At 41.3% G+C, this 25,195-nt stretch overlaps 1 protein-coding gene across 3 annotated transcripts; it reads left to right on the forward strand.

Moving 5' to 3' along the window:
* Positions 1–352: 352 nt before the first annotated feature.
* Positions 353–25,195, forward strand: LOC132790509 (netrin receptor unc-5). Of its 3 annotated transcripts, XM_060799054.1 has the most exons (11): positions 353–1,924; positions 1,989–2,143; positions 11,175–12,118; positions 13,341–13,625; positions 13,707–13,877; positions 16,534–16,587; positions 17,952–18,278; positions 21,177–21,305; positions 21,385–21,589; positions 22,479–22,552; positions 22,617–25,195. In XM_060799054.1, exons 3-11 carry the CDS (start codon positions 11,455–11,457, stop codon positions 23,939–23,941), a joined length of 3,234 nt encoding a protein of 1,077 aa, XP_060655037.1. In that variant the 5' UTR covers positions 353–1,924; positions 1,989–2,143; positions 11,175–11,454; the 3' UTR covers positions 23,942–25,195. The 3 variants fall into 3 exon arrangements, with proteins under 3 accessions (XP_060655037.1, XP_060655038.1, XP_060655039.1); XM_060799055.1 differs by lacking the exon at positions 16,534–16,587 and having other exon boundaries at positions 353–2,143; XM_060799056.1 differs by lacking the exons at positions 16,534–16,587; positions 17,952–18,278 and having other exon boundaries at positions 353–2,143.

Consider the following 25,195-nt stretch of genomic DNA (forward strand, 5'->3'; position numbering starts at 1 on the left):
TCGGGGGATGGAAAATTTCCATTGGAAATGTTTATCTCACTTATTTTAAACATGACAGTTTGAGTATAACTGTCAGTACAGTTTCAGACGCTTCGATTATTCTTCAAAATGTGGGAGGTTTGTGTCTAGGCTACATGCAGTAGACAGCTGAGTTAAGTGAACGATTCTTAACGAATACGTTTAGCTAAGAAAATGACTCAACGAATTTATCGATTTGAATCGAAATGTATCGCACTATCGAAACTGCGTGCTTCACACTATGCAGCTTACTGCTATAACACGGTTACTGCCATGCGCAGCCGCTAGGTGTCGCCGTTCTTACCTTTTCATATCAGTTGGATGCTGTAAACTTCAGGAGCAGGTTCTGATTGGCGACGCTGCTGCTGAGTTATGCTATTGGAATGCGCTCCTTAAACAAACGACGACAAACAAACCAAAAAAAAAATAACAACGAAAAATAAATTAATCCGTGAAAATTGCAATTTGTGAATATTATTGCAAAAAGTGAAATGCCGCTACATGTTTGTTTGAGCCAAAAGTGAAAAGACAACGCAGCCAGACAAAAAGTCTAAGACTCCTCCTGTATTTGTGTTTGTGCTTATGTGTGTGTGCGTGTGTGTTTGTGGGTGCGCGCACAACAAAAATATAAATAAAACACACAAGCAGCGCCCCCAACGTCAATGTCAATGAATGAAGTTGATAAAAAGTGAAATAAAAGGCCTTTAATTGCCGCTGCAGTCAATAAATCATCAAACGAAAATATGAAAGCATCTCTGGAATTTCGTGTGTAAAATTAGAATCACAGGAAAAAGATACAAAATACACTAGTGTAATGCCAAAGAGGCATACATCGTAAAGTGCGTCCATAGTTTCTCCACTGTGTGTGGAGGAGAGGCGAGGCATCATCGGCAACAGCTCAATGCTGCTGCTGCTGCTCCCCACTTCTACTTCCTGCCCATATGCTAGCTCCAACAACAGCAACAACAACAAAAACGCAACGTGCTCTCCTCTATTGCTACTGGGGATGCTGCCAATTGCCGCCGCTGTTGTTGCCTTTTGCCGTTTGCCTGCGCCAACTTCACAACTGAGCTGAGAAAGGGCGCTCTACGTAAAGCCAACTGAAGTGAGAGAGCGAGCGCCAGTGAGCGCGCGTGAGAGAGAGCGTGTCGTGAGTATATCGCTATGTGGTGGCTGTGAGCAGCAGGCAGCAGGCAGTAAGCGGTGCCACAAGTGAGCAGCCTGTGAGAGAGAGTGAATTCATTTCAATTCGTAACGTCAACGTAATCGCACGTATCGCGCAATCGTCGTCGTGTCGCGCAACTGCATCGAAAACGAAAAACGGTTAATGGCGAATTTTATCGCGCCAAACGAATAATATTCGGCAAACACATTGAACGAAAGATCGCACGTTCGAGCGAGATCAAAAGTGTGTGTGTTTTATGCGGGAAGTTTTGTAAGCTACACTCAAGTGAGTGCCCGTGATTGTGACTGTGAGTGTTTTGTTTGAGTGCTTCGAATGTTTTGCTGCCGACAGCAAAAACAACAATAAGAACCTAACAACAACAGCAACAACAACTAGCAATAACAATAACAATAACAATGCCGCAATGCTGCGATGCTGAGAAGTGATGATGTTATGATGTTGTTGATATTGTGAGTGGAGCCAAGAGCACCAGCAGGATATTTGAAACGGTGTGCGTGTGCGTGTATGTGTATCTGTATGTGGATGTGTGCTTGCTTGCGTGCACTGCGGCACCACAGGCAACATTATGTGAAGTGTTCAATTTAATGAATAAATGAATATACGCGCACACACACACAACCACATCCACACAAATACACATGCAGCTGGCAGCAACTATGAAATATTGACGTGCAGGACGCAGTGCAAACAAAACAGCAACAACAACAGCAACACAAAAAAGTGAGACTCAACTGAATAGCGATAAGGTTACAGATGCCCTAAACACACACACTCTCACACACAGAGACTGCTGGCAGGCTTAAAAAGGATACGAAGGAGTATACAAGGCAGTAACTGGATACATGTTTACTCATAAGAAGGCGCTCAGTCTCTGTCCCTTCTGTCTTCGAGCAACGTTGCCGCAGTGCAGCAGACAACAAGAACAAATAACGCCAACGCGTAAGTAGCTGCTGCCTTGCTTACCACTATAATAAGACACACTCACTCTCTATCTCTCCCTCTCGCTCACACTCACACACTCTCTGGGTGGACATTTGTGACCAAAGACAAAAGGGAACTTAGCAAAAGCGTTGACAGTGGTCGCTTCCTGCGCCGCTAAGTATGCAATTCTATTTTAAGCGCACTGCAAAGTGCAGCCAAAGTAGGTGAAGTGGAGTGCAAAGCGTGTGTGTGTGTGTGTGTGCAAAGTGTGCAAGTGGGAAGAGTAACTACCACATAGAGACACACACACACATTCGCATAGCGGACAGTTGGACATACAAAACGTATTCAAGTGTAACTAAAGACGACCAATTCACAAACAAACAAACAAGCGGACGCCAGCGAACCATGAGACCAAGGAGGCGCGAGAGACCGAGACCTAAAGACCACAGCGAATAGGAGACGATGCAGGGGCAGAGCGGGGTCAACTCCGATGCGACAGACTGAGCGAATGACTGACTGAATGAGCGACTGAATGACTGCATGTCGCCCGCTAATGTTTATTATGAAAAGCGTGCCCTTTTTTGAACGCCATCGTGTATTTCCATTTTTATTTATTTTTTGTTTTATTTTACGATTTCGGTGCTGCATGTGTATTTTGTATTTTGTATTTTGTATTTTGTATATTTTTGTTTTTCTTGTCAGCGCGCGGCACGATTGCATTTGAGTTTTTGGGGTGGATTGGGCTGAGGAGGGTGAGAGGGAGCCCTCATAAATGAGAGCGACTGCGTCGGTGGCACTTAATGCATTGATAAAGAGATGCAACAACAATAACAAGAGTATGGAACATGCCACAAACGAGGCGACGTTCGCGCAATTACTGTTATAATTTGAACATGTAACCGTTATTCAAATTCAAATTCAAATTCAAATGCGTACTGCAATTAAACAACCCCCCCAAATGCGAGGGTTACTTCAAACTTATCAGTTCAACACTTTTGCTATCTCTAACCACACACACACACACACAAAACACACTCTATTAATAAACGTTCTGAATGAATGAATCACCTTGACATGAGGCCCCACAAAAATGGTGACCATTAACTTCGAGCCATAAAACCGAAAATGCGACACCAAAAACAACAATCAGTGGGATACCAATTTGTTGAAACATTATAAATTTGGATATGAGAAAACTATTTGGTTGATGGAATTTTAAAAAGTGAGATAATTGAGGGATTTGTGAAAATATGTCAACGATTAAGTAACGCAAGTTAAAGTCTGTTACGGTCTATTTAGCAGAATAGAAAGATTAAATTACAATCCAGTTTATTTGATGATAAGTTATTTATTTACAGCTTCAAACATGAGATTGAATTTCATGATTGTACATTGCTAATGTTATTTGCTTTATGCGATTGAATTTCACTCCAAATGTGCATTTCTTTCATCCAAAAATTCACTCTTGAGTTGTAATTGAATTGTCAACCAACAAACATATAGTATTGTGTCACTAATTTGCAGCAATTAAAAATGATTTAAATTGGACAGAATGTAAATTGAGCCGCTACATCAATCGATTAATTTACTTAAAAGTCCATTAAAATTGTGTAACATTAGATCAGAAATCAATGATCCCATTTTAAGTAATTGCAATTTGGCCAAGTAGCGAAGAAGCGGGTATTAATTTAGCGACCCTCGTATGTAACGAGTGGGAAACAAACAATCGCCAATTGGCATATAATGATCCCCTTTCAAAAGTGGCAGTCAGCCGGACTGACTGGCAGACGGACTGATGGACAGACAAGCTGACAGAACCAGCAGCGACATTCAAAATAATTCTCAGGCCTTGACAAATGCATGGTAATGATTTGAACGAGTAATACTCACACTTTTTTGATATTTGGCTTTCATTTCACTTCATTTTTTTTTAACAATTTACGCGAGCTGTTACCCTTTCCAAGTCGAAGTTCCTGTCATACGTTCTCACACACAGAGTAATAACAATAATACAAGAACATATACATATATATGGAGACTCGAGAGGAGAGGCGGCGGCTAGTCATAATTTTAGGGGTTGTATAGAGTGTATTTCTGTTCTCCTCCCTACTAGATTACAGCTGTTGTTTCTAGCGTTCTAGCAAACAAGGGTTTGGTTTCAGGACAGTGTCAGCATACCTCGAACTCGAATCCGAACGAACACACAATATCCATGGGAACGGGAAGAGGGATGAGAATTGAGAATGGGAATTTCGGAAAGCGAATGGGAATGGGAAAAGATGGAAAGGAATGGGATTGTAGGAGCATCGAACATCTTTGACTCCTGCGGTGATTAATTGTCATTTGAGCACAACTTGAAAGACCAAAGACCAGAAACGCATGTTACAAGTAAGACGAGCCCGAAATATTCTGGGGACTGAGACGTTGACAGAGAGCATAATACTCTTACCTAGGCGAAGAAACAACAACGAAGCGGGGCATTTGGGTTCATAGGCTGCGACTTAACATTGGATTAGATGTCGATCATCGATACGCGTAACAAAAAGAAATGAATTCAGAAAAGTAGGTAGCTGATAGGGGAACACCTAGAGGAACCATCATAAATTGTTGGCTTAGAAAATGGGTATTAGAATGCAACGTTGATATGCTAGATAAGTTTCATGCATTATCTGCTCGAGGTAAGCGTATTAAGTAAGGGTAGAAAGTTGTTTTACTTTTACTACTACTTCTTCTGTTTCTGTGTTGGCCAGTGTTCAGCGACAGCTTGACATTGCCACTGAGAGTGTGTGTGTGTGTGTGGCATCATCATCAGTTGGTTGCCATCGATTTGTTACTTGTTGTTGCTGGGCATCATCATAAATTATTGTGTGAGTGTGTGTGTGCCAAATAAGTTTTGCGAACAACAACTGCTGCTGACCAGCAGCAGCTGAAACTTTGAGCTACATACGATAGATTGAAAGAAGTTCTCTCTAATGAGATACAAATGATAAGAGTCATCAGATGTTCAGTTTTGTGGGTTTGTGCCACTTATTTAACTGATGGCATAATAAATAATTTGCTTATTGCATGCATATGCTCGCTCTTTGCATCTCGCTCTCTACGTCTGTCTCTTTCTGTGAGTGTGTTTAATCTATTGTGTTGTATCTTTGTATCTTGTAACTACACGCGTTCGCAATGTACGATTGCATGTAACAACAGATACGGGACGTCACAGCGCAATCGAGCATAATTCATGGCTGAAACTTTTGTTTCTAATTCAACAACAATTACGCTTAATTAATTTAAAGATGTTTGTTGTGTTTGCTTTCGTTACTTCTTGTTGTTGTTGTCATCATGTCTAATGCCTCTATCTCTCATGGAACTCACAGCTTGCCATCCCATTCAGTTTGTCCTCCTTCCCCCTCGGGATGCCTCCCTTCAACTCGCTGTCGAATAAATTTTTGAGCAGTTATGAAGGCTGAAACGGAGGGCGGGTTTCCAAGTGAATGTGCACGTCGTCGCTTATAAATAGATTAATTAAAATCATCTTTAATTGTTTGATTACAAGACAAGCCAGCGTTGGCCCGAAAAAAGCAAAAAGCAAAAAAGCAAACAGCAGCAAGGCATTGTTGCCTCTGCCTTGGCTCTATAATATACTTTAGAGAGTTAAAGTGTGCGAGTGTGTGTGTGTGCGAGTGTGTGGGCAAAATGCGCAACATGTGAATTCCACATGCGGCAGCGATTGCCACAGTAACCATCAGTAACTAGAAGCAGAATCGGAGGCAAGAACATTGCCAAGCAGCACGGTCCCTTGAGTTCTGAAGATTTCATTTGTGCTACAGATGTTCAGAGATTGTACAACATAACTACACACACTCTGACACACACACACACATGCACACACGCACACTCAGAACACAAAAGTCACACGCAATTGAAGCAGCGGCATCTGCCAGATACACTTCAGTTTCAGCTTCAGTTTCTCTGCTTCATCTTCAGGCAGTCGCGTAGTAACTGCCGCTGAATTTCGAGTGGCATTTGATTTTAGTGTGTAGTATACTCAAGTGTGTGTGTGTGTGCTCCAGAGGCATAAAAATTATTGCTGGGGTCTGAGTCAGTCAGTCATCAATTATTTTATAGAATGCTCACTTGTTTTCTGCTTGTAGTACTCGCATTGTCTGAGCACACACACAAACGTATATATAACATAGCTCTGTCCCTGTGTCTCTAGTTGTCTGTCTGTCTCTCTGTTCTGTCCTCTCATCTGTCGTCAGTGAAGTTTTGAAAGTTCTTTGTGGCACACAGGAAGGGCTTCGGCGTCAGCTTCAGCTTTAGATGCAGCGTCGGTGGCAGCCGCAATAGTTGTGAAATTAAATTGAATGCGACGCAGATTATCCCACGCAATCTTTCATTCATTCATGCTAGGAAGCAGTCGCACTCCTCCGCCAAAGTTGAGAAATCATCAAAAGTTCAGGCGGAACTTCAGCATCCTCCTCCTCTTCCACCAGAGAGAGAGAGAGTTCCATATTCCATACAATATAAGATGATTATATGCTCACGCAATCTCCCTCTTTCGTATCTGGCTATAAATCTAAAGCACTCGTCTGTCTCTCACTTGTCTGTCAGTTCAGTTCACTTCTCCGCCTTCATGGCTTGGCGTGCCAAAATCAATGCAAAGTTCTTTTCTCTCTTTTTTTTTTGTGTATGCGTGTGTATGTCTTTGGCTTCCAATAAATAAAATCCATTCGATTACAAAGTGCACACAATGAAATGCCGCTGATAAGCGCTTTACACAATCCATTTGGCCTACTTCACTTCATTAAAAATCTATTTAAAATGTGCATGGAACCGACGCACACAAAAAAATGTACAAACTGATAACGTCATCGGACAACTGCGTGCTGCGAATCTCGAATTTAACGAGTCTGTGCCACATTTTGATTAATCTTCTCACAATACGCGCCTGCCGACAATTTTAATAGCCATTTTGTGTCTGATATATGCCATTATAATTGTCATAAATTTCATCATTACGTGGAAATTGCTGTGGGAAGCTGATACACAAATTTGGCAAGGATGTCGCACATAACTTTCAGGTTGAGGCACATGCGAAAATCATGTGAGTAAGCTCGACAGAGAGACACTTGAAATCGGCAATTAAATGAGTGAAGTTTGAGAATGTGAATTAATTTTTTAAATGTCAACATTATTGCCAAATTTAGCAGCTCTAGTTTTAATACAATTTGTGAACATTTATTGTAATTGAATTTGGGATTTATAATGTAATAAATTACTAAATGGAGTTGGCAATAAGCAAAGTGCGTAAGAAAGCTACTGTAGAGTATGCTTGACTGTAAGATATCCGCTAACTGTTTTCAATAAATGCAAAACAGTGTGGTATTTAAATATGGAATATTAATATACCCGAGAAATACTGAAGTGTATTAAAATGTATATTTGGTATATCGATATAACCAGTATTGTCAAATGAAGGCGAAAGAACAGATCTATCTACTTTTAGTCCCTTAGGTCTACAAAGATATTTGTTCATACGGAGAGACAGACAGAAAGCTATAACATCTTGTCTGTTGATGCTGATCAAGAATATAAATATATATAATTTATTAGGTCAAAGAGGTTCCTACTGTCTGTCATATATTTACCCTGTAGACATAAAAGTATAAGACCCTTCAATCCCATTCTAAATGAACAGTATGATAGTATGGAACGTCCAGTCTCGAAACATATAATATTTAATAAAACAAAAATTGTGAAATTACAATTTGAATTCTTTTGAAAAATGTTACCAATTTTAGAAGCTCTTGCTCTAATAGTTTTCGAGATATAGTTATTTTTAGGTGCGGATAGACGGGCAGACGGAGCTCTACTTTAAGCTGAATACTTTTGCTCATTTAATACATACATTGACACTCTTTAAGTACATCCTTCTTCCCTTCCGCATAACGTGTATAATTAAGTTTCATATTCACTCTTTAATTACATTTGTATCTTATTAAGCACAGCAAATTGGATGATAATTATTTTGCTAGAATTATCTAACACAAGCACACACACACACACACACACACACACACACACACACACACACACACACACACACACACACACACACACACACACACACACACACACACACACACACACACACACACACACACACAGTGCAGTGAGCTATCAAAATATCACACTCAACTGAGCTTAGACAAAGGATTTAGTTGTTTATAGTTGCTGGTAGTTGCTGTGTTTCGCTTTTGTTCACTCTCACAAATTAATTACAAATGCGACTTCGATTTACTATCCGAATTGTAGTTTGGAGCAGAGATTTGTGCTGTTAACATATCGATTTGGAGGCTGGTGATGCCACACCTCGGGGCAACAGAAAATGTAATTTCGTTAAGCAGCCTAGCAAATATGATAGATACAATGCATACAGGCGATGAATGCGCTTATGTGCTGGACCAGAGCGTTCGTCAAACAATGGTCTAGACAAATCGAAAACAAAACGAAACTTCAATATCCACAGCTATAATTGAATGCACACAAACAACAAAACGCTGAGTATGTGTGCATTACCATAGGGAATACTATTATTATCTGGTCAGTTACAAGAGAAGGGGAGAAGGGGGACACACACTCGCTTAGCTAGCTGGAAGAAGAATATTGACAGACACTCAAGTGTCCACAAGCACCCTGTAAATCCAATTGAATTACGCATAAAAGGCGCTTAAAGCAAAAGAAATGACAGTCGTGACGACGAACACGAGGATGACGATGACGATGGCGATGGTGATGAGGATGACGATGTCGATGGCGATGATATGATAGAGACAAGATAGAGAAAGAGCGGAAAGAGTCGAAGCCGCCTATCAAATATATACGAGCATTATTATTTCCTTTTAATTTCTGATTACCCGATATTTTATAGCCTGTGTGTGGAGCATGCTAGCCCACGACGATGTTCACGATGATGTGAATGATGATGATGATGGGCTAATCATAATCACATTTCACATACACTCGTACATTGAGCATTTCCGCAACATTTACATATCGACTTTTAACTTATGCGCCTTTTAATAGCTGTCGTCGTCATCGTCGTCGTGTCATTAAAAATGCGACTGGGAATCGTATCAAATGGGAACGGGTTGAAGTTGACTTTAAGCTTATGCATGATTAATACATAATTACATAGGTAAACGCATAAACTCTGCGTCGCAGGTACAAAACAATTCATAGTAGAGAGTTCTGTTGGACATTTTAATGGTTTGGGCCAACACACACACAGACACAACTCCACAACTAATAACATTTAAGAGGCATAAGACAAAAGACAAACGACACGATAAACGACACTGAAAGTCTGTAGACAAAAGGCAGAGTTCCCACCAAGGCACGTCCTGCCTATCGGAGATTGTAGAAGAGGTGGTCATGCCATCGTACCGTCTCGTATTCATACTCCTCTACTCTGAGTACTCGCACTCGCACTCACACTCACACCCGCACTCAGAGCTGTTATTAATATTTCGATTAGGTAGCAGCGATTCGTAGAACTTGACACATGACTTGCATAACTAATAAGAACACATTTTGTAACTTGTGGCCTATTCTCGGTTGCCCTACACACAAGGCAAGCAAGGCTCTTGGCCTCAAGGCATATCGATTCAACTTTCGCCTCAAACAAAATCAACTGATTGATGACAAGACTTGACTCCATCAAAATGTAATCGAAAAGCATCACAAAACAAAATTATGTGGCCATCATATGCCTTGAGTGATGATATTAAAATTTAGTGCGCTATTCATTAGGTAGATGTAAAAAAGAATTAAATTTTTGATGAAAATGTTTTTCGGATTGGGTTTCCAGCTCTCAAAGAGCATGCTTTTTTTTAAGTATGACAGTTCAGTGAACTACCAATTGAGATTTTTTTTTAAGATTTTGTTTTCTTTTTGATGTCGTAAGAATAGAATGCAAGATGGTTTTTTCTGAGCCCATTAAAAATGCATTTTCTTTGTCTGTCTGACTTTTTTTTCCGTTGGTAATAGAAGGAGAATACTTATAAAGTATTAGTTATATCCATTTTAAAGTCAAAATCACTATGAGATGTCTATAAGTAGATTGTCGTTATAAATTATATCATTATGATTTATGAATTGAATTAAATGCTTTCCAATGTTAGCAAACAGTTCTGATTTCTGTAAAGATATTTCAAATTAAATTTATTTATTTAATTTGGTGTTCTAGAGAAATTTAGCTTCGTCAAATGAGTTGCCAATAAATTGTAGTTAAATAAATAAGTTTCTCAAACTCTAATAACAAAGTAAAACACTTAATTAACACACAATTGCTTTATAAAGTGTCTTTGGCTATGCTTTAGAAAATATAAATTGCAAAGTTATCGACTTGAATTCGAAGTTGCATTTAGCTGTCTTATATTAATAAATACTTTAATAAAATTATATTCTAATTTGCCTTTAGCTGTGTTTAAATAACTTCATTTGTCAAATGATGATGACACAGACAAATACTTCAACACTATGCAATTACCTTTTAAACTGAGCTTTAATAAATTAATTTGTTTTGTAATAATAACAAATTTAAATACTTAAATAAAATAGCACTCGAAACTGTCGCTGAGCTGAGCTACTTGTTGAAAATACTTGGTATTTTGTATATAAATTGTGCTGTCTCAGTGGCAGGTGATTAATAAGTCGCATTGACGGCACATAATTCAATGCTGGGCATAATGATTATTAATGAACAAACTTGTGGTTTATGTGCTTATGTCTCTTTGTTACTCTCTCTGCGTGTGTGTGTGTTTGTTTGTTAGTTGGAGTGTTCCTTTGAAGATATAAACACTTTAGTCCATTCATGGACACTTTTAGTAGTGTCTCCACTCTTGTGGTTTCGCCAAGTGGCGTGCAAATTGCATGCCAGCAGCTTGGCTAGAGGCAATTCGAATAGTATTTGAAGTACTCGTGTGGAATGCAATTGCAAGTGAAGTGCCGGTAAAAGCCATTTAAATGTATTTCTTATCTGACTTTACAGATCGTCGTTGTGACATCAACGTAATCCATCTGCAGCTAATGCCAGCACACAACAGCAACAGCAACAGTCGCAGCAACATTCTCAGCAACAGCAGCAGCAGCAGGTGCAGTTGTTGGTGTACAGGAAACGAAGAGGAACGCAGGACAAGACAAAAACAACGACGTGCTTTGCAGTGATAAAAAAAAAACAAACACACTCAACACACACTGACAACGAATTATAAACGACGAGTCAAGAGAAGAGCAACAGCAACAACAGCAACAAAAAAGAACATCGAAGCATGACGTCGACGTCATTGTCATCGGTGATTAATAAAGCCGGAAATGTGATTGTAGTTTTAGTGAGCCTACAGCTAATATGGCTAACATTAGCCGGCTGTCGGGAGCTGCCACTTGGCATTGATTATGGCAGCATGTCCGCCTCCATAGAGGATGTCGACGTCATCGACACACAGGTCACCGAGGAGAGTGCATCACCGCATCGAACTAATCTCGATGCCGCACTCAGTGGCGAGGATAACAAATCAGCTGGCAGCGCATCCGGCGGCGCAGCAGCAGCAGCGGGAGTAGCTGGAGCTGGCACTTTGCTGGAGGAGTTCAATGGCGGCAAACTGAGTGCAGCCGAGGCGAGCAACACGCTGCCGATCTTCCTCAGTGAGCCGGAGAGCGTGTTTGTGGTGAAGAATCGACCGGCGGTGCTCAAGTGCAAGGCGTCGCATGCGTTGCAGCTGCACTTTAAATGCAGCGGCAGTTCACAGCCACCGCCATCGACGCACGACAAGCACGTGGATCCGCATACCGGTGTCCACATGGAGGAGGTGACTGCCACCATACATCGCGATCTCGTCGATGAGTACTTTGGCAAGGGGCCCTTCAAGTGCGAGTGCCAGGCGTGGTCGTCGCGCGGCGTGGTCAAGAGTCAGGCTGCCACGGTGCACATAGCATGTGAGTATACCACAAGGGGTGAGGGAAATGTAGGGACGCAGTGCACTGCGCGAAAATTCATGAACTGCATTCAGGCAGAACCAGGAAATTCTTTAACTCTTATTTTAACGTTCAAATTTTGAGCGAAATTGTGTTTCAAGAATAACATAGAATTTGGAAGTGAAATAATTAAGTAAGCAAATCTTACTTCCCTCGGCAAGAACAAATAGAATTGATTTCTGCAAATAAGTTAAAGTAGAATATTCAAGCTAATATAATAATATTTTAAAGTAAAAAACAGAATGATATATTTTCGTATATATATTTAAGTGAAAGATTGCGTAGCTAAGCATTGATTAAATCATTTAATTTACAGACTTCGTTTAAAGTTTCTGTATAGGGTTCAAAATCGAATATAGAAAATATTAAAGTATAAAAACAAATCTCAATTTTGCATTTAATCTATCTGCAATTATATCAAAGTGGAGAATTATTATTGGTTCTTATGCAAAGAAAACAAGTTAGACGACCAATTAAAATCGAAAATGTATTAGGCAATTAATTATTATTAAATTGTTTAATTAAGCTTTAAGCTAACATTTTCAAGTACATTACAGAATTTAAATAAATAAATAGTGTCAGGAGCATATAGAAATTAAAGTGAATTATTTAAATGCTCATCTTAGATTTATCTTATAAACTATCCAGAATAATCGGATTGCTATAGGATTCTTTGTTAGCTTTGTGGCTTTCTTGATTTGTATTTATTGTGCTTATATCATCCTTTTTCATGTTATTGAGAGAATTACAAAATTCGTTTGGCAAGGAACACAAATAAACAGGTCCAACTAAAAACCAACAAACAATTATACAAAATTTGCAATTCAACAAAGAAAAGAAAATCAGAATTTGAGTTTAGATCGTACAATTTCAAGCTCAAACAAATTGATTTATGAATTTTGGGGGAGCTTCGTTGATTATTCATTGCTCTTAGATCAAATGTGAATAGCAATATGTCGAATTTCGCTTTCCAAGAAAAACAAATGAGTTAATCAAATTAAATAATGAAAGCCAGTTAAGATTTTTGGCAAAGATGTATGTGATGAAATCAAAATGTTGTGTTGTTATAGGCAGAATTTTGAATTATTGATTGTATGTTGATTTTTCTTTCTGTGTAGCGAATAAACTTATTTATGAATATGTCGCATTTTTTCTCTCTCTCGTTTATTCCACCCCTCTGTAGACATTCGCAAGTCCTTTGGTCAGTCGCCCACATCGCTGCGCCTCGAGCTGGGCAGCCGGGCGGAACTGCATTGCGAGCCGCCCGGCGGTTTTCCGGAACCGAAGCTCAGCTGGCACAAGAACAATGCAGTCATCGGTGTCGAGCCAGGCGAGCCAGGCATCACTGTGGCCGGCAGCAGTCTCACCTTTCGCCAGGTTGCGCTGCAGCATATGGCCAACTATAGCTGCAGTGCGGAGAATATTGCTGGCAAACGCGTCTCCGACTCGGCTGTGCTCATTGTCTATGGTCAGTACACGAATTTTTGTCTACACATACGAGTGTTTCCCATACACTCACACTTCTCTTTACACTTCTCCCCTCTTGCAGTGAATGGCGGCTGGAGCGCCTGGAGTCCGTGGCGTGAGTGCAAGTGCAGTGGAAAACCGAGTCAGGGACGCAAGCGAACGCGCACCTGCACCAATCCGATGCCCTTGAATGGTGGCGCCCAATGTGCTGGTCCCCAGATCCAGAAGTCCGCCGACTGTGCCGCCTGTCCAGGTATGTGAAACGCTTCTTTTTTCCTAGTGGTTGTGGCTACCCACAAATTGTGTGCACTGTGCGGCGTTTGTGGGCGCTTCTGGCAATGTGGGCGTCGTCCTCCACCCTTCACCCTCCGCCCTCCGCATTTCGAGGGCGTCGCCCACTTTGCGTTTTTGGCAACTTTAAAGTGTGACCGTAATTGAAGTGCCAACAACAAAATTGTCAATTTAAATGTCCCCCCTATGTTGAGTGTTGCCTGTGGGAACGGCGCCACCTGCGTCCCTGTGACCCCAGTTTCCAACTCCCTCAACCTCCTCCCTTCCACCTCTGACACTCTCTGCCGGATTTGTTGAAAACGACGCACATTTTTCACACCAGGCAACGAGAAACTGCTTTGCTGCTTTGTTGCTTTACTGCTTTACTGCTCTGCAGAGCTGCGACAGCAAAACAGAGGCCAATACAAAGCAATGTGCCGCAAAAGTTCAAGGGGCGCTCCAAAATAAAAAAAAAAGGAACAAAAGCGTAGCACAGAAAATTTAGCAGGTCGCTATATACATACACTAACTGTCAGGTAGTTACTGCTAAAGTTGTGGAGCAGTAAGGAAAATATGGTCGATAGACAGTTGTTGATTTGATAATTATGGGGGAAGTAAGTTTATGGTAATTGGGGCAGTAGTGAAGACCATTGATAATTAGTGAAGGGAATGGGTTTTAAGGAGAACTACGATTACCTAATTTTAATGAAATAACTCTTTTACTCTACGAGTAGAAGTTAACAGGAAATGTAAAATCATGTGGAAGTTAAGAAAGTTAAAAAAAAGTATATAACATAGTTGAAAAAGAAAAGTTTTACAAAAGTGGTAGGCCAACAACTAATATTAGAATTGAATGACTTTGGCTGCTTACTTGGGTTAGTAATTATTTCTATGTGCTTTCCTAATAATAGTTAATAGTAAAAGAAGTATAAGAATGTTATTTATAGTATACCCAAGCCACTTAATAGTTAAATCAGGATTGTGCAGGGCAAGTTATTAATATTAGTGTATATAATTTTAGGAGCAGATTGTAGAAGGGAATATAGTAAACTTCTTTGAAATTTACAATTCGTTCTACAAAATAAAATTCTCAAATCAATCTCGTTTTGATCTACAACTTTCTTAAATAGAGAATTGCTTATTTAAAGTTTTGACCCCCAAATTCTTTATTTAAGTATTTGATTCACCTCTTAGTGCTCAATTTAACTAAATCGGAAGATAGAAAAGGACAAAGCAACCATTCATTTATGACTTTCCTGATGTGTATAAGATATAGACAGAAAGTTGTTAAAGTTAACAAAGAATTCGATTAAAAAGTGAGTGTATAATATCCAAGCTTAGTGATAGAAAGCACTAAGTGCACAAAGAGTCTTTTCAGTTTATCTCCAAATGCAATAGCCAATTGGCTTTTATCAGTATGTTCCCAACATTCGCTTACACAAGCCATTAGAACAGTCTATTACATTTTACATGGACCCGAAATAGTCGGGCATTACGCACGATAAAGTCGTAATGCCGCATTTTGAAAGCGGAGTGTAATACATTTTTGAGTGAGCGCTGAGTATTTCATTTAAAACACGCATTCGACTGCGGCTGCTCTTGTGGCTGATGGTGCCTTTGAAACGCGACGACAGATATCTCCACATGTACGATATATACAATATAGTATATACATATATAGACTCGTTCGTAGAGATGGATAGATTGGACTTGCTGTTGGAGAAGAGAAGAGCAGAGTGGGGGACAGGGAAAGGGACCCCGGGGGCGTCTGCTGGCGGCATACCAGAGAGAGAGTCAGAGAGTCACAGTCACAGGCACTGACTAAATGGTGACAAAAGCATTGAGGCGGAGCAAGGGCAGGGACGCAGTTTTGGGCACCGGAATGGGAAGAGATTGAAGAATTGGAATTGGGATTGGGATGCACAGGCGAATGGACAGACAGAAGGACGGTCGCTTGGTTCGTTGGTTGGCTGGTTGGCTGGTCGATGGGGCGCTCTTTTTGACAGACGCACGGGCGGCATGTGTTTGAGACTCTTCACTTTTATTCATGTAAATTTATTGTATTGCACATTGTATTGTAGTGCTCGCACACACACACACACACGCGTACACACGTATACACTTATACACACGCAGGCTCACAGCGGGCACAGCAATGAGCAATTGTTGACAGACATCCCGGTAGCAGCATGGATGAAAAAGACACGAGGGGGGACGATGCTGACGGTTGACGGTTGGGGGAGATGCTGTTGAAGAAGCAATAGCAATACACTTCAAGTGGGTGGCATTGTAGAGTGGGGAGTGAGGGAGGAGGTCGCGGTACTCTGCTGCTGCTGCTGCTGCTGCTGCTTTTTTCTATGAAAAGTGTGTCATAAAATTAATTTTAAATTTCGCTTCGGTTTCGCTTTTTTTTCTCTCTTCTTTCTTTCTTTTTTGTTGTTGCTGTCGCTGTTGTGGCGTTCAATCTACATCTTATGACTTTTCATCCCCATGGAACGGTGTCAACCTTATGGTGCTTCATCTACTCCGACTGCCTTGAATTTACCTCGACGCTGCTTCTGCTGCTGCAACGCCCACAACGACGCCTGTGATTACGCTGATGCTGCCTGCTGACTACTGCCTGATGCTGACAACAACAGAGGACACTCAAATTGTGAGCGCTGATGGATTTGACATTTCGTCGAGTAAGCGCAGTAAGTTGATTCAAACGCCTGACAATGTGCATCTCATTCAAAAATTCGAAAAAAAGACAAAAGGGGAGGAATGGCAAAACGGGGGTGGGGGTGGGAGATTTATCAAGTATACGAGTAGTGTTCAATATGGCATTGTTCGGCAGCCGTTAAAGTTGAATGCTTAACGAGCCAAAGCCTGAAATTGTTAGTTGGATGGGTCGCTCGGTGTGGGGTTGCGCTTTACAATTCAATAAACAATTGTGTTAAACTGAGCCGAAGGCCGTAACATCATCAGCAACGGCAACAGAGACGGCATCACATCCTGCTCCAGCGGACCATGGAGTTATTCATGTATTCAAAGCTGTTAAGCTCGAGTCTGTTACTTAGTTTTTGGGGCAGTCGACAGAGAGTTGGAGAGTATGCTAGCTTGGTGACGTCATTGTTGACTGCGAACAGCAACTTAAAAATCACTTACCACGATTTACGCTGTCTGATTCATGCAACAGTCTGGCGACGACCCTTCGCAAGGCAACAGGATGCGTCCCTTTTTCATATTACAAGGAATGCGAACGAATGTGTGTGCGAGTGAGCGAGTGTGTGTGTGTAGCCAAGTGATGATGGGGCAACGACGACGCCGAAGACGTCGTCGACTGGCGACTTGGGGGTGGTTTTTGGGCTGCTCGAACAAAAACAGGAAGTGGCAAATGCCGATGTTATACTATACTATATGCGAGCCTAGGCATACATCTTTTTAGCCAACAACATGCACAATTTGCGCTTTTTGTTTAGTTTTCGGACTTGCCTTCCCCCTCCTGTACAACAAACAAAGCAAAGTGAAAAAACTGGGCAAAAATTGAAATAAATGAAGCAAAATGCGAAAATAGAAAAGCATTAAAATGACAATCACTTTTACTCACACAACATACAAGAGAGATAGAGCAGACAACAGCTGAGTTTGGGGGAAGCGCCTCTCTGTTAAATATGATGAGAACATTTGAGTGGATTGCTCTCACCCATGGGGAAAATAGGCTCATTTGCGGGCCCTTGATGGCCATAAATATTACGTAGCCTCCATTCATTCAGCGTTCAGCGTTCGAAAGGTGCCATAATTGCGACGCATCTATTAGCCAAAGCAATGCTATAAAATGTAATGCCAGACCGCCCTAGAAGCGACTCAATCTCTGGTGTGTGTTGTATGCCACATGCAGGCACGCACGTATGGCAGGAATATATTCCCTACAAATCCCATTCCGGGACGCGTCTCCTTCTGGCTGCGCTGTTTGTGATAAATGGCATTTGGGCATGCCGCTGTCGGGAATGTGTGCTAAATCATGTTAATATGACTTTTGATTTCTAAACTGCCTTTCTTCTTATTGTTGTTGTAGTTGCACGCTGGTCCTCGTGGAGCGAATGGAGCATCTGTTCCGCGGAATGCATACAAGTGCGTCGCAGAAAATGCCTGACACATGCCACTGGCAACGGCAACGGCAACAGCGATGTGGCAGATGAAGCCGGCGAGCTGCTGCCTGGAGGTGTGGGCGCCGCAGCCCTAAGCAGTCTGGGAAGTAGCAGCGATGGCGCCACGAGCAGCGATACTAACAACAACAACAACGGAGATGCTGATGGTCCAGGATATGGCAAATCATTGTGCGCCGGAAAAGACATACAAACGGCCGAATGCCGTGGAGAGCAGTGTCAGATTGGCAAGGATGGTAAGTGTGCTTATGACAACGGCAGAAAGTCGGTCTGTCTCTCCTGTCCTGTCTGTCCTGTCTGCCACTCCGTTCAGGCAGTCAGTCAGCAACAAAGTAGACAGTTAGACAACAATAACAATCACAGTGGGCACGACAGTCGCAGTCACAGACAGAACACAACCGACCACACACACAATGCCGAGCACTCAGCTCTGATTGTCACAATGGAAAATTAACCAAGTGCATTTTGTTTGTGCATATCCGTTGCCCTCCCCCCGGCTCTTAACTCGAACCCCAAACTCTCGACATAAAAATGGTAAAATAAATCAAGAGACCAGGCCACTCGTTCAGCACTTGTTAGGTTGGCCAACAACTCTCAACCCCGAAAGGGTCGCAAATCAATCGCAGCCCCCAATCGAGATTAAGAATTAAGCGTGAGTTTGGCCAATGTTTATGTGCTTTGCCAGATAATTAGGCAAGCGACGACAGCTGAACCACTTTTCCTCTTTTCCCCCCCGTGCTGACTGACTGACAAGCACTTTGAAGCTTTTTACGTGTTATTGTTATTCTTTGGACTCGTCTGCTGCGTCTGCAAAGCAACTCCAACTCTCAGTTCAATTTGCCAAAAACAGGGTAGAAATAGCAAAAGTGCGTGGGCGATTGGAACCCAAATCAAACATAGTTTGGGGGTGAACGATTGCGGTCCATTGGGATCAATTATATGACTGTCACAGTGCGTAATTGAAAGGATCAACTTGGCATTTTGCCCACCATTCGCACTTAATTATACCCTCTATTCAAGCGGCAGCGGGTGTTTCAGCAGTAGATTTGTATCTTTATTGGCAGCCCACAAAAAAAGTGTCACACAGTTGAAAGTCAAAAGTCCTGCCGGCTGTCTGTCTGTATGCGCTTTAGAGTGCATGACACTCGGAGATTAAAAGTGATAGACACTCCAAGTTTTGCATGTGGGATACATTAAACCACAAGGATATCAGATTTCATTTCAATTTTTGATGTCACACTTACAGAGTATGTAAAAAAGGGGTGTTGGTTGTATACTTTTTGGCATTTGTAATACTGAAACTTGTTTCAATTTATTCACAAATTGAATTTTTATTGGTTACTTATGACAGAAGTAAACCATGGAATAATTTGATACTTTTTATGTACGAAGATAAAATTCGTGCTAAAATCAAGAATAAAATCTTGGATCAAGATTATATAATGTCATAATTGAACCTGAAAATTCTAAAATCTGAATTCTTAGATCAAGATCCAAATTCTACAATATCAAGATTAGCAAACCACTTTTCAATCTAAATTTTTCTCTGTGTGAAGTATATAACCTTTCCCACATTCAACTTTATTCAGAGTATTGTATGCCTATTCCTAGGGTATTTCCCAGTCGAACCTATTAAGCTCACATACTGGATTTTTTTCGGGTTACATTTTTTGTCGTTATTTGATTGCAGTTGAAAAGTTTCTGCGAATGAAGAGTGACACTTTGTTGGTTTTTTGACTTGAGCCTTTGGCTTATATCCATGCCATTTTATTACATTCACCTCGTTTCCGGTTCCCAATCCGGCTCCGGCTCCAGCATCAGCTCCAATTGCCCCGGGGCTAATATCCCCCGGGGGCAAGCAACTGTTGAAGCCGAGTCTAAGGCTTTATTATGCGGCTATTGTTGTGGGTGGCTCAGTCAGTCGGTCGGTGCTCGATGCTCACTGTTCGGTACTTTTGGTAGTTTGATGTTCTCCCCCACTGGTAATCTCTTAGCATGACAAATACGCTTTTGATGTCCCACACAGGAGTCTGGTATAGGAATAGGGAAAAAAATTCAGCATGCAAAATGCAGAAATGAAAAACGAAAGCGCAAGAAGAAAGAGTCTCAAGTTTTGTATTTTAGTGGAAGGGATGCGCTGAGAAGGATGTTGCCGAAGCAGAAACAGAAGAAGCGGCAGCATCACTGTCGTTGATTTACAGCGAATATAATTGCTCATTTCATACATTGTATAATGCGTCGTTCACAGTGTTTGTCTGTGTGTAATAATCATAATATACACATATACTCTCTTATATTCGTATTTGTATTTGTATTCGTATTCGTTCGTAATTCCTTGCGCTGCAGTGATTCCTTTTTGCTCGGTCGCAGTCCCGGCACAGCGCCAACCAGTCACCGCCAGCGCCACCAACAATGACGACAACAATCACAGCAACGGAAACAAGGCAGCGCAACAATGGCGCTACTTCGACCAAGGGGCGACTATGGCGAGGGGGAAAGCGACGCGACGGGGGGCGACGACAGCGAACAATAATGCGAAATAGACGCCGGACTGAGAGTCTGACTCTCGGGGTAATGGGAATGGACAGGAGAAAGGGGAGACAGAGAGAGTTGGGGGATGAGCATACAAACATAAAACATTAAATACAGACATATAAAGAGAGCTGATCCAAGCGGGAGCAACAGTGGATACGGATACGCATGGCTGCTTTGGATTGATGGCAACACAACTTTCGGGATGCGAGGATGCGACCGCATTTGGTTCGCTTCGCATTGGTTTTTGGTTTTTGGTTCTGGTTTTCATTTGGTTGACTCAACGCTTCACAATCTGTGTGTGTGTGCGTGTGTGTGGGATGCGAAATTTTTGCATGGCCATCATCAGCGTTCAAGAAAAATGGGGGGTGCACAATTTACGCAGCGGCATGAACAACTTTTCTCCATCTTCAACGGCTTTTTTCCTTCTTTTTTTTCTGTTTAATACAAAAGACAAAGATTGAGATTGGCATGCAGGCAGGCAGTTGACAGAGGACGAAGACGAGGGAGCTCTCCGTTCTGAAAGTGTATATTAAAAACCAAAAATCAGCAGTTTTACTTATCATCCCCGCTTCGTCTTCTCTCCCTCCTCTTCTTTGCAGACTTCGATTGGACACTGTACTTGGGTCTGGCCTTCATCACGGCTGTTTGTTTTGCCTTTGGAGCGGCCCTCATCTGCTGTGCCCGACGCGGCATTCGCGCCAATCCACACTATAACATGGCACGTTCAGGTAAATCGAAGGAGACAGAGATTCCGCACAACAAGCACGGCAATTTGAATCGCGTATCTTTTTTCGTACTCGTTTGCAGTTATGGATGCGGATTACATGCCCGGCGTTGTCGACAAGAAGGAGATGCGCATGCACATCGAGGCCGCCAATTTGGGATACGATTATGTCAATCCCGGACATCGTTATTTACCTGGCGAGCACATCGTCGGCATGGGCATGGGTGTTGGAGTCGGTTGTGGCGGAGTTACCGAACATCATTACGATGTGCCCAATCTGTCGGCCAAGTAAGTTGCAGTTACCCAAACAACATTCCTTAATCGATTTATGAAATTACGTAAAGACTTGTAGGGTAACTTAATAGCCTGGAAGAGGGTAAAACACTTTTGTTTTGAAGTGTGTAACGTCTGAAAGAAGGGAAAGATTTCACTGTTTAGTTGAATTAAAGTGGGGAAAGGTATCGGGACTATGACTACAACTTAAACAAATTTTATTTATTTGTCTAAATTAGTTTCATATTCCTCACTACATGCAATACACAAAAAGTTTTCCAACAATTTTCAAAATATGCTTATTGTATCAGCTAATGAATTTAAGCTGTTTTTGGTCTGTCCTTGCAGCCTTCTTAGGTTCTTAATTATCTTGGTTACGCTTAAAGAATATGAAGCTTTTTGAATTAAGTTTTAAATACGTAAAATTTTCTAGCTGGGAAAGAAAACTGAGATATAAAGAACAGAATATTAACAGCAACTAAATAGTCAGCATAAAAGTATGAAGAATTTATTTAAAAACTAACAATCAATTAGAATAAGAAATTTTAAATGAAACACAATTGAATTTAAAATATAAAATATGCAAAAAAAATAAATATACTATATTTAAAATTAGGTATTTATAACTAGTTTCATCTGCGTAAATATGAGTTAACTTGGATTACTTAATTTGAATGCAAGTATAATGAAGAAAACTTGATTCTTTATCCAAATATTTTGATGAACTTAAATTTGCCAAATATCGAAATAATATATTCGAATATATTTAACGATAAAATGAAGTGTTTCCTTCAAGAAAAATATCTTTCATTTTAAAAGTGTTAAGTTGCCTTCAATACATAGGTTAGGGTATTTACTGTTCGCTGTGCTTTCAGTTGTTAATTCATTTCACTCTCTTTTGCAGCTATACAAATCCCATTGACGATCTCAGCGGGGATTACCTGTCGGACACAGGTGACTCCTCCACAGCTGACACCTGTAAGTAGAACCCCACCTCAAAATGGAATTCCTCTTTAACTAAAGTACTTCCTCTCCCCCACAGCCAACTCAACTTTCGATATGAATGCCAAGCTCTCGATACTGAATACCTCGAAGAGCACAAGCTACGAGCTGCTGGGCAGCAGTGGCGGACAACTGCGACTCTATGGAGGCGAACTACTTCTCTTTGTGCCCGAACTGGCTATTGGCAAGCATCTGAAGAAGCACGTGTCGCTGATGCTGCTGAGCGACGAATGCAGTCGCATTGCCTGTGCCACCGAGAGCTCCATTCTGTGCAGCAGCGTGGTGCACTGTGCCCCTCGCAACTACAGCTTTGTGAAGCCCGTGATACTGAAGATCCCGCACAGTCTGTTGTCCCCAGAGCAGTGGCATGTGCACATCTATCATGCGGATAGCGAACACGACGATCTCAATGTGAGCTGGCGACGCGCGGTGTCTGTGGGCGAGGAGACCATCAATACCCCGATGTTTGTGCAACTGGAGCCGACGCATGTTTACATCATGACCGAGCAGCTGGGACACTTTGCGGTGGTCGCCGAACCGCGGATTCAGCAGCCGGCGATCAAGATGAAGTTGTTGGCCTTTAGTCAACACACGCCGCCAAGCAGCGCCAATTGCAGTCTACGCATCTATGTGGTCAAGGATTTCCCCAACAGCAAGGATATTTGTGCGAATGTCGAGTGCAAATTGGGTGGCAGTTACCTCGGTGAAAGTGAAGTCTTTGCCTTTGTGCTCAACAGTCGCAATTTGAACATACGAGTGCGTTCCACCGACGCCGATGCAGCGCCCTACGAACATGCGATTCCCTATCAGCACATCCTGAGCAACAATTCCATACTGCACTGTGAGTTCAGTGTGCGGCAGCGGGATCAACATGCTCTGTGCGTTGACTTTGGCCAGGGCGATGATCTGGACTTTTATACGTTTAGCATTCCTTCACAGCCGCTGGGAGGTTCAGCGGAGGAGTTGGCCTCGACGACGAATACGACGATTTCGATTGATCGCCAGGGCAACTATGTAAACGAGAGCTGTGTGCTGGACTTTGTCCAGCTGCCACATGCCACAAAGCGTCTGATATGCGCCGCCCTCGATCCGCCGCGTGCCGATGAGCGCGATTGGCGGCTGTTGGCGAAGAAACTTAGCACCGATCGGTATATTGCATACTTTGCCACCAAACCCTCGCCCACCGAGCAGATCCTCAATCTGTGGGAGTGTCGGGCGAACAATTGCAGCAACGGTAACGGTAACAGTTCCACGTCCATTTCGCATGCCAACACCATTATGGCGCTGCTGTTGACGCTCAAGGAGATGGGACGTCAGGATGTGCTGGACATCATTGTGGAGACAATTGGACCGCTCTGGATATAGAGCGATAAACACCACGAATTATAAGCGAAACAACAACAAAACCGAAAATGTTCATGAGTTGCCTTTTATTTGAAAAAAAAATCACTAAAAAACGAAAGAAATGTAATCGAAAATTGCATCGAAATGAAACGAATTGAAGCAAAGAATTCAAAAAATATGATTATGTAATCAAAGTTTAGATGTAGACATTATATAGACACATTAGTTGATAGATTGTACTAGTTACATAGCAAGAAAGAGAGAGAGATAAGTTAGATGTAGTGAGTACGATGTGAAATACTACGACTTCGACTACTACTACTACAACTGCTCAAACGAACTCTGTTCCCCATGGGTGCCATGCATTTTTGATACTACAGACATAAGGTAAAGAACGCGTACTCTAGAGTTAAAAGTTATGTATGTGGCTTAGCAAACTTATAGTTTTAAACACTCAAATTCTAGTATTACACACAAACTAAAATATTTATATATACCATATATAGTTATATATATTATATATACATATTATGTATGAACGAGTATTGTATATTGTATTTGTAGAGAACCAACCGATCCCCGATAGCTCAAGCACACATATAGCCGGCGTCTATATGTGCGTCAAGAAGTTGCAAACTGTTTGCCAAATTGTTGAGTTTCTCAACCGACTCTAGTTATAGCCGATTAACCAGGAATGACATGATTTAGTCTACAACTATACACACGAACTATATAACTGAATGATAAACATTAGATTATACATACAGACACACACATATAACGCATATAAATACAACGCATACATAGTCTATGAATTTAGTTGGTAGTTTCATGAAAAACAAAAAACATAAAACAAAACAACAACAACCGAGTAGCTTGTTAGACATACTCAAGTGATAATCTTTGTATTTGTCTTTAGTTCATAAGTCAATAAACTGTCGTTTAAATCGTTAATCCATCAAACAACAACAACAACAACATCAACCAAGAATATTTCATCGAATAATAGCAAAACAAATAACCAAGTTAAACAACTACAAAAACTAATTACACTATGAATATGAATAGAATTTAGCCATAAATGCAACACTTGCAACGTGCAACATGCAACATTCTTCATGAACTAACTGAATTGACACAGTTCCGAAAACTGTGCAAATGTTTTGTTTGAGATACAGATAAACGATTTTTTTAACTGCTGTAGTTCTTATGTATTTATATATGATTTAAGTAAATGACAACACAACGGAAAATAAAAATGAATAAAGACGTTAC

Source organism: Drosophila nasuta, chromosome 3 (assembly GCF_023558535.2).
Source record: "Drosophila nasuta strain 15112-1781.00 chromosome 3, ASM2355853v1, whole genome shotgun sequence".
Classification (NCBI taxonomy): domain Eukaryota; kingdom Metazoa; phylum Arthropoda; class Insecta; order Diptera; family Drosophilidae; genus Drosophila; species Drosophila nasuta.